Source organism: Cyprinodon variegatus, unplaced genomic scaffold, assembly GCF_000732505.1.
Source record: "Cyprinodon variegatus isolate N-32 unplaced genomic scaffold, C_variegatus-1.0 Scaffold107, whole genome shotgun sequence".
NCBI classification, from domain to species: Eukaryota; Metazoa; Chordata; class Actinopteri; order Cyprinodontiformes; family Cyprinodontidae; genus Cyprinodon; species Cyprinodon variegatus.
In genome coordinates, this window is record NW_015150560.1 from 1,200,295 (window position 1) to 1,210,272 (window position 9,978).

Consider the following 9,978-nt stretch of genomic DNA (forward strand, 5'->3'; position numbering starts at 1 on the left):
TTAAAAACATATTGTTGCATCGTCTTTCCACCAAATAACAGAAAAGTATAGATAGTGGTATCGATAAAGACTCGGATCGATAAGCAGTATCGGTAAAGGTATCAATATCAATAAATATTAACGATCCCCATCCCTAGTCTCCGCCCCCTCCGCAGACACTCTGCTGCACCTCTCCCAAATTGTAGCTGACCACAGACAGGAGGCCGGCTTGTTTTGTTTTTATGACCGCAGTTGCAGAAAACAACTGGTGAAGATGGACCAGCTAGAAGATCGAGGTGCAGGAGAACGCTGGGACCCTTTTTCCACCTTAATCCCCGCTCTTCTTTGCCCTCATGTCCCTCCGTTGTCCGACTAAACTCGCCCCCACTTCCTCTCCGCCTTGGCCGTATCTAGACCAAGAGTAGTAGCGCAGACCACGCTTCAATACTGGGCATAAATCAAAAATGTCTGCATCAAGCTCACTGCGACACACTGCTGCAGGAGTATAACCAGCCCCTAAGCGTGCAGATGCATGCTCACTGACCATGGCATAAATAAAAACACCACAGGTGTATCTTGTCCTTATTAAAGGAAACTGAAGGTCCTGCACTGATTCCAGCCTTTTCATGTTTGTGTTCCTCTTGTCCCAGAAGCAGAGACCGAAGCGGGTGAAAGCCATGTACAACTGCGTAGCCGACAACCCAGACGAGCTGACGTTCTCTGAGGGGGATGTGATCGTGGTGGATGGAGAGGAGGACCAGGAGTGGTGGGTTAGTATCGTTCAAACTGAAGCGGTCCATGTAACTCACACTGACTCCTGTTTGAAACCCTATTATCAGAAAGCTGACCTCGTTCTAGCTGAACAGAACCCAACAGCCCGGTCCTGCTGCTTCCTCTGCGGAGCGGCGGCCAGCTGCAGCTTGTTTTCCTCTGTGCCATCCCTGCACATATGACCGTATTTAGTCAGTCTCCCTTTCTGTCCCTGCATGAAGCCCAGCTCTCCTGAGGTTCCCTACTTTGCCTCTGCTCCCGTCTATCCTCTAATCACCACGTTTATTTCAGACATACTGCAGCGCCTCTCTTCAGACCGGCAGGTTTTTGTAATTAGAAAATAAGGGAATCTGATTTAGCTGGATGTTTCCGTAAAGGCAGACCTTGTTCACTTGATTTGTTGCTTTAAATTGTAAACATTATGGAATCAGAACATGTCCCAGTTTGTTTTTATTTTCAGGTCTAGCCGCTGTTTAAAATGACTTGCATGGACATATTAAGTACTTCCTTCTTTCTCAGCCCAGGTAATATAAAAAAAAGAATCTCCTTTTGAATCCAGTAGTGGAGTGAGTCTGTTGTGATGTAGTCTGTTGAGATTTAATTAGATTTCTGTTCATTAAACTCCTGACATCAGTTCAGGCTGATGGATTATTTCTTGGCATCCAAAGGTTTTCACACCCTTTGAACTTTCCCACATTAGAAACACAATTTCTTTTAAATTTTTGCAGGAAAGGAGTCAAAGACTTTCAGATCCTGACTTGGACCAGGCCACATTGACACATAGGCACTTTGATCTAAACCTGTCCGTGGTTGCTATGGTTACCGGCCTACAGGAGTTTATCCTTCTAGGCTTTTCCATCCTTCTTCGTTCCTCCTTCATCCCCCTGTACAACCGTTTCACCACAGCATGATGCCGCCTCCACCATGTTTAACAGCAGGGGTGGCGTTTATAGGGGGGCGTCTTCTGCTATATGTTGGTGCCAGACGGGCCTCATGATGGCGGTTTGACAAAGATCAGATGGTGAACTGTGGATCTCACCATGAGCCTTTTGGCTGCTCCTCAGATCGACGCTCTCCTCTTCCAGCCTCCCAGCTCAGCTGGAAATCCACCGACGATTATCTTCTCAATCATTGTCATCATGAACAAAGTTCCGCCATCAAAGGAATAATTATCAATCATAATAATAAAATAAAATAAATTATGTTTGAAAGAACAAATAAACAATACTCTAAAGCTAGCTCAGCTTTGAACGAACCTGAACGTCCTCCCTGAGCTGTTTGCTGGGCTTCCATGGTCTTCATGATGCTGGATGTTCTCAAAAATAAGAACCTCTGAGGCAAAAAGTAGAAGAGCTGCAGGTGAAGCCATAATAAATCAAACTACTGATCGACGGATGCTCTTTGTTTTTTATGTTCTTACAGAAATCTAACCTATAGAATCAATTTTCTTAGACAGTATTACTTTTTTTTCTCATTTACATGATAAAAATGACAGAAAGATTTTACACAAGAGTACATTTAACCCTTTAAAGCCCGATCCAAGAATAAAACAAAACAGAAAATAACTTTTTTTTGGTTTGAATTCCTTATTTGAAAAAACAGAAATACATTTTTGATCTTAATAATTTATTACTGCGATAAGTCAAGATAATTTTTTGTGTAGTCTTCTGTCCTCTGTTATCAGGTATATCTGATTGTGTACAATAGGATTTTGAGCAAAGTTTTTACCATTAAATTATGCAAAAGGTGTAAGATGCAAAACATTTCAGAAACCGTATGTATCAAATATGATACATTTGGCATTATAGGGTTAAGGCAACACAAAGATTAAGACTTTACGATGTCATACGTGTGTCTACTATATTACATTTCTGTCAGTAAATCCTCCAGTTATTAAAAACTGTAGCTTTAAACAAATGAAACATTTATGAACCGTTCAGAAAAGTTGAACATTTTTTTAGCAGATGAAGGGAGCAGCAATGCAGCGCCTCAGCTGATCTCGATGCATGGCTGCTGAATGCACTAATGGATCAGCGAACGCATGCAGATATGGATCAATGCAATGACAGATCCATCTATCTCTAAATCAGACACCGACTGATTCGGGTTAGGAGGCTTCTGAAGTTACGCCGGGCTTTATAAACTAAAAAGTTTTTTTTACTTATGTTTAAAAAAAAAAAAAAATCTAAAATCCCTCCATTATTATCATCATCAAAGTCGCGTTTTGCTCCGTTTTTCCTTTGCGAAAAATCTTGAAAGAAAACCTGAAGTTTTCGGTTGTGTTGGACATTTGGTGTGAGTATTTTTGAACGCGTGAACGGAGAAACTTTAAGGCAAACTGATCTGATCTCCTGAAGGTTTAGGCACCTGAACCGGATGGACAACCATCTGTTAAAGGCAGGTAGTCTTTATTAGCTGTTAAATTAGAAGAACTTTAATTGGGAAGAATAAAAGCTAGAAAAAACAGCGATAAAGATGGTTGTAGTTTTAGTAACAGCCGTGATGGGATGGAGTCTTTTTTTATAAGACATTTAATACTTTTGGGTATCAGATCATTTTATTTCCATCCAGTAGGTTTAATCCTTTATTGCGGTTTATTCTGTTGATTTGGGATCAAATCTGAGAAAGATGTGTAAGAATAGAGGATCTTCTGTTGCAGCTGTATGACTTCACACCGAACACATTTGATCAAACACTCAGGTGGAAGAGTCTAAGCTCAGTCCTGATGCTCTGATCTCCTGGTTCCTCTGATTGTCTCAGGCTCAGCTGACAGGTTTTCTCTATCATTTGGGTCTAGAAGCTAAGAAGGCTGATTCGTCCTGATATTTCATGGGGATCCATGCACGCCACTCTACGTCCCATTAACAGCCCCTCAGCATCACAGATCCTCCACCAAACTAGGAGGAAAATAGCTTTTTCCCCTCTCTTGCTTTTTCTGGTTACTAGTATCTAATGGTTGCTATGGAGACTGGGCAACCCCTCATTTAGGACTTTTTCTTTTTCCCCTTCTTTAAAATCGCTGTTTTCACGTAGATGAACTATCCATGGGAGACGGTGGCGTCAGGTGCAGGAGTTCCCTGTGTGAGATCAGAGGGTTGACGGTTTAAGCCCCGGCTTTGACTTTCAGTGTCGTGTTCTTGGGCAAGACACTTCACCTGCATTGGCTACTGATGGTGGTCAGAGGGAGGATGGCAGCGTACGGCAGCCCCGCTTCTGTCAGTGAGCCCCAGGGCAGCTGTGGCTACAGTTAAGCTCACCACCATCAGGGTGAATGGATGAATCAATGCAGTATATTTATAAGTAAAGGCCGCTGACCGTCTGTGTGGTTCTTTTAGCCTAGCGGCCTCCGTGTCACATCTTACTTGTTCCCCAGGGAAACCAAAACTGTGCATAATAAATGATTTAGATGTAAATCATTCCTTAAAATGTTTTTTTTTCTGCCACCAACTATATTTTCAATCTTCCCTGTGTGACATCATGCTGCTGTAAATGGAAAGTTATCTATTTTTATTTATTTCACATCTTTACTAAAACATGCGTACTTTACCGTGTTGGTTTAGTGCTTTTTATGGTTTAGTCCCTATGTTTTAATTTAGTGCTTTTTGGGGGGGGTTAGTCTTTTTTTGTTTTTTGAGTTTAACACGTTTTTCTTTTCTGTTTTGTTTCGTTTTTTTGTCCATTTTTTNTTTTTTGTCTTTTGGTTTGCATTAGTCTACTAATTGTTTTTTGGTTTAGTCCCTTTTCTTTCTCCCCCTCTGACCTCTGCTTTGTCTGTAACGTTCCTTCCGTCTTTCTTCTGCACAGCTGGGCCACATCGAAGGAGATCCGATGAGACGAGGCGCCTTCCCCGTCACATTCGTTCACTTCATCACCGAATGACGAAGCACTGCGGTTCTCTGGAAGGCGTCGTGAGATTCTTCTCGCCATCTTCACTGCAGCAGTGCTGCCTTCCACAGAGGACCCATGGGGGGGGGGTGTTCAGCTCCTAAAACTAAAGAAAACAACGATTTGGCACTAAATCGACTGCTCTTGTCGTAAACCGTGTTCCAACATAATGAAGGTCACATAAACAGTGTTTGTTTCATCTGTTTTAACAAACCTCCAGCTCTAAATGTGAACTTAGAAAATATGCTTACATTCCACGTATGTGCATGAGCTCTGTTCTGTAGATACAGTTTTTGTAGATGTTTAGGGTTCCTCCTGAGTGGAGGAGGTGCTAACGGTGCTAAATGAACCTCAGAGGAGCAGAAGCCTCCATCCCATCGCAGCAGGAGGACCAAACCTTTAATCTGATGTTTGGGATGAATTTATGCTGCTCCTTCTTCTCTAAACACTTTTCCAGAACTCATTGGTTTTAGTTTAGTGTAGGGAGTCTAGTAGACATTGGGCTGGTCGCACTGAAACTTATCAGAACCATCGAACCAGAAAACAGAAAAGCAATAATTAAACCAACTGCTGTGAAGTTGATTATTAGGCTCCTCATCACACCATCTGATCAATATGTTTATTTTCCTTTATACAGAAACAGCAGCATGTCGTTTTAATCTAAACTAGATGTTTTTTTTCCTCAGAGTAAAGGATAAACAAATTGAAGCCATCTTTAAATTAAAAAAACAAACTTTAATCAAATTCCATCTTTAGTTTGGATTTGGCCCATTTCACTTTTCTTTCTAACCAAATTAATTCCAATTTCTTAATTATTATTATTTTTTTTTTGAATAAGGAAAAGTTTTTTTCTTTAATCTTATAACTGAGTTTTAAAGTTTAGAGCAATCAGGCTGAGTCTGCTTTATTTTAGCTTCTGATTGACAGATAATCGACCAAAGGAAGGATTCCTTTAAATAAACAGAACCTCCTGTTAGTCTCATACCAGCAACGTTAGCTAGTCAAAGTGTTTAACGCTCTGCTAAATGTAAGTTAGGGCAGTAATAGGAAAATCATTCTGGTTAAATAACGCTTCTTTTAATCTGTGCTCATGCTGCCCGCTGGTTAAACGGCGCCCTGGGAGGAGAGCCGTACTGCTATCCCCCACTGTTAGCTGGTTTTCGTCGACATTTTTATCACCCTTAGCGACACCATTTTAAATTAACATCGGGCTGTTTGTGTTTTTCACTACTAGAACGGTCCAGTAGCCTTCTCCGAGCCAGCTGAGCAGCAGTAGGCAGCAATAGGTGGGGGAGGGACCAAGCTAAACTACTTCCTGCTTCACACAGATGGTGCTTCTCATTTAAAGGACTTAAAACTGTAGAATTGTGATTGAAAATCTGAGCCGTTTTGAACATTAACCCAGCCCATCATCCATCCACGCCTGTTGCTAGGCAACGCTCCGTCTTCAGGTCTGACTCTCAGTCAAGCTGCTCGTTACGATCTCAGCGAGTTTCTGATGTTTGCATCGGTGCTGAGGCGACATCTGCACAGAATAAGCTGCAAGTGAAAAGAATTTAGAGATTTAGAGAAAATGTGAAGAAAGTTGCAGTAACTGCCGCGTTTGGGAAGCTGAGAGGTAGAAAGATGCTTTTAATAATCCAGCTTAATTAACTTCATTGCAGTTACAGAGAATCTGTGTTTATATTGAGGTGAAATGGGAGCATTTCATGGATTTGTTGAAGACAAGAAGAGAAGCTGCCTCTTGTGTAAAACTCACTGGAAACAGGATGTCGTCGCCTATTTATGTAAATACATATGGAGTTTTTGTTTGTATTTAAAAAGGTCAGAGCACGAAATGTGATTAAAGTGAACTGAGGTGATGAGCAGCTGGAAATGCAGACGCTCATGAACCTGACTCCTGAAGTGTGGAAGGGAAAGAGAAAATACAACTGGAAGAAAAATAAATTATGAGATGATGTCTCTGTGGTTTTTCTCTCACTGTTCGGTTTTCAAAGAACTAACTCACAGGGTAAGAAGTGGATTTTATCAGCTGTATAAGCAGGCAAAAAAGGAAAAACTTTTAAATAATGCAAGGGCTCCCTCTACTGGTGAGTATTCAAACATTCACATTTCACTATCGGAGGGGAAAAGAACAGGAACATTTAAGCACAAAATTCTGAACTGAGCTAAAAGGCTGAGCATTTAACCCCCAATAGATGCCCCCAAAATGCTTTGCTAAAGTATTCACACCCCTAGAAGGCTGGTGCATCACAAATTTGCACATATTTAAAGCTTAAAATATTTATGGCCCTTTTAGACTTCGTCTAAATATGATCTTTGAAAAAATAGAAATACTAACTAATGCTGGTTGGCATTTCCTCCTTTGACTAAAGTATATTTTACTTCAAAGAAAATGACTAAATTGAACAGAAATATATTTTTTGATATTTTTTTTAAGTGGAGAAAAATTTAACAGATATGTATAAAAATTTCAGCAACCCTGTAAAAATTAATTTAGCTTTTATGTTTTTTTCTTTTCTTGATTTATATCTTTTTTCAATGTTTGCAGCTCTAAACAAGTTTTATTAGCTGGTCTGAATATAAAAAAGGCTTTTTGGATTGAAAAAAATGTTGCAGTATCTTGTTAGACCATCGGAAAGTGTTGAGTTACTATATAGTTGAGGCAACGCTTTCTTAAAGACGGTTTAAGACATCAAAAAAAATGTGTCGTGTACCTTTAGTTGGGCTCAGACACCCCTAAACAATGCTGTAGGATTGCTTTTTTGTTTTTGTTTTTTGAGAAATAACCCAGAGTGGAAGTTTTCTATGATTGGATCACAGCATATTTAAGTCTAAGAACGGCCTAGTCATAGTAAGAATCTAAAGTACAGTGCTTAAAATAGAAATTCTAGTCATTTTTCCTTAAAATAAGTGCATTTTTTTCTAGAATTGAGGTGAGTGAGACACTTTGCCAATGAAGACAAGACAATTTACATTTAAAATAAGAAAAAAAAACAATTATATAGTCTTATTTTAAGTGCATCTTATCTAATTCTCTTATTTTAAGAGTAAGAATGCTCATTCCATTGATATCCTCTTAGTTACCAACTCAAATTAAGGGTAAATACACTTATCTTACGACATTTTTTCTTATTTCCAATTTGTTTTTGTAGTGATTAATCAATCAATGGAAATGTAGGGTTGATGCTGACAGACACCCTCCATCCATCTGAGTGAGCTGCAGCTGTTTTTCTAAAGACGAAGGCGTTCTGATGTTCTGCTACAGATGGATTGTTTTGCTTAACTTTTTCTTTTTATTAAATTCTTTTTTTGGTTAACTTTTAATTTTCCGATATTTCTAATTCGTTTGTGTTTAATACCTTTTGTTGTTGGAGGTTTTGTGCTTTTTTTCCCCCATCAGTATAATTTGTTTTTTTTGTTAGGTTATTTTATTGCTCAGTGATTATTTCTATTTTTGGTTTATAGTGCTTTTATCTTTTGGGGTCTATAACTCTTCTCCACCTTGTTAAGTGTTTTTGTTTTGCTTTAGCGTGTTTCCTTAAGCGGCTTCTGCATCATGATTACAGATACTTCAATAATAAGTCAAAACATAGAGCATCACATCAAATGATTTATTGTTTTTCTCACATTTGGAACAGAAGCAAAGAGGATTCCGGTTTATTGTACAACATGAGGTTTGAAACCGTAAACATCAATCAAAACCAGTCAGAATATTTCCACATATAATCACTGCAACAAAACAAAAACTAAAGATTTGGTACCAAAAAGTTTCCCTACATAACGGCTGAATTAAAAACAGAGCAAAGTGACTTCCTGTACCAATACTGTCGTGATCTCAGTAAAACACGTCGTAGTACCGTTTGGTGCCGGCGCCCATTAATGCCTACGTCACCGTTAGTTAAAGACGTACAGATGGGCTGGAGCTTTTTGTACCTTTTAGTAAATTCATTTAAATTAAACAAAAGGGTTCATTCATCTTTTAGAAATGCTACAATCTGCCTGCTTCCAATTCTTTTTGGTGTTTGTTTTGAAATTAAAAGATAAAATAAATACATTTAATGGGAAATAAAAAGAAAAACCTCACAGTAGCTCCGCCTTCGGAGGCGATGCGCTGCCTACTGATTGGTTAGAACACTGATTGGTGATGCACCAGGCTGGACGCCGTGGATCTTCCTCTAATGCATCAGAGGGGGAAGGCGAGGCGGCACGGACTCAGGGTTTGTTTGACGACAGGGCGCAGTCGAATGACGCCGACAGGACCTTGCAGATGGACTGGGCCTGCTCCTGTTCAGACAGACGGAGGCGGGTCAGGTGGCTGAACATCAGTCGGTGTGTCTGATTGGTGAACACCTACCGAGCTGCTGCACTGGTACACCCAGATGCTGCACTCCTCTTGTTTGGTGTCGGTGGTTTTCAGAGCCAGCAGGTTCTTCCCCGCCCCCAGGCCGTCGTCGTAACACAGCATGCGTACGATCAGGTAGAGAGGGTGTCGATGCAGGACGTCCTGTCCAGACGGGACAACCAATCAGATTAAAACTCACCTTCAGTCTGCGTCAATGCGTGTAGAAGTGGTCTACTCACACTCTGGTCCACTGAAGCCACTTTGACCCCGTACTTGGACACTCCCAGGACCATCTCCTCGTCTCCAGGAACAAAGGGCAGTTTTCCATCTTGCTGTACAAGAAATGCAGCAAATTTAAAACAAAAGGGATAAAAAATAATCCTTATTATATTGATCTTTACACACATTTTGAATATTTGTTTTGCTTACAGCAAATTATCATTCTTAATTTAGATTTAATTTGATTCCATTAGAGCATTTTTTTTGAGTTTTTTACAGCACTAGTGGCTCATTTTTTCAACAGTAGACTGACAGGGAAGGAGGTTTGAGAGAGGGGGAGAGACATGCGGCAAAGGACCACAGGTCGGATTCGAACCCGGGTCGGACGAGTGGAGGACTGAGGACTGGGTAAATGGGTTGTGTGCGCTAACCGCTGCGCCACCTGCACGCCTCCAGCAGAGCTTTTAATGTTCTGTAAATCATCTCTATTCTGTGTGAGTCTGAGAGCAGCTACAGTTTTATAATTCAAAGGAGACTAAAGTCTGGGGGAACATTAGTTTTTCATCACCTAATGTAAGTTAGTCAATGAAAAACTAAAGTTTGGAAACTTCCCAATTTATTGGTTTGAAACGGAAGGCGGCAAAAAGTTAAAGGTTAGAACAAGCTGTTGGAATTCCTGTTAAACAGGTTGTCTGTTTCTCTTTGGTATCTAAGATGTTTGAGGAAACTAAAGGGTTCAAATCTGACCAGTTTATTTTAGTTTTTCAACAAAAAAAAAA

At 40.1% G+C, this 9,978-nt stretch overlaps 2 protein-coding genes across 4 annotated transcripts in view; one reads left to right on the plus strand and one right to left on the minus strand.

Annotated features, from left to right (window-relative positions):
- The window catches only part of asap2 (ArfGAP with SH3 domain, ankyrin repeat and PH domain 2), a 95,058-nt gene extending 88,454 nt beyond the window's left edge, over nt 1–6,604 (plus strand). For 2 of the 3 annotated variants that reach the window (XM_015374667.1, XM_015374669.1), the window contains 2 exons: nt 630–749; nt 4,555–6,604. In XM_015374667.1, the coding sequence (XP_015230153.1) occupies nt 630–749; nt 4,555–4,629 (195 nt within the window). In that variant the 3' untranslated portion in view covers nt 4,630–6,604. The remainder of the gene's footprint in view (nt 1–629; nt 750–4,554) is intronic. The other variant, XM_015374668.1, reaches the window with a different exon arrangement.
- A 1,631-nt stretch (nt 6,605–8,235) lies between these two features.
- The window catches only part of itgb1bp1 (integrin subunit beta 1 binding protein 1), a 4,545-nt gene continuing 2,802 nt past the window's right edge, over nt 8,236–9,978 (minus strand). Inside the window, exons 3-5 of the mRNA XM_015374641.1 lie at nt 9,220–9,312; nt 8,993–9,142; nt 8,236–8,922 (exon numbers count right to left, since the gene is read on the minus strand). Coding sequence (XP_015230127.1) covers nt 8,851–8,922; nt 8,993–9,142; nt 9,220–9,312 — 315 coding nt within the window. The 3' untranslated portion in view covers nt 8,236–8,850. The remainder of the gene's footprint in view (nt 8,923–8,992; nt 9,143–9,219; nt 9,313–9,978) is intronic.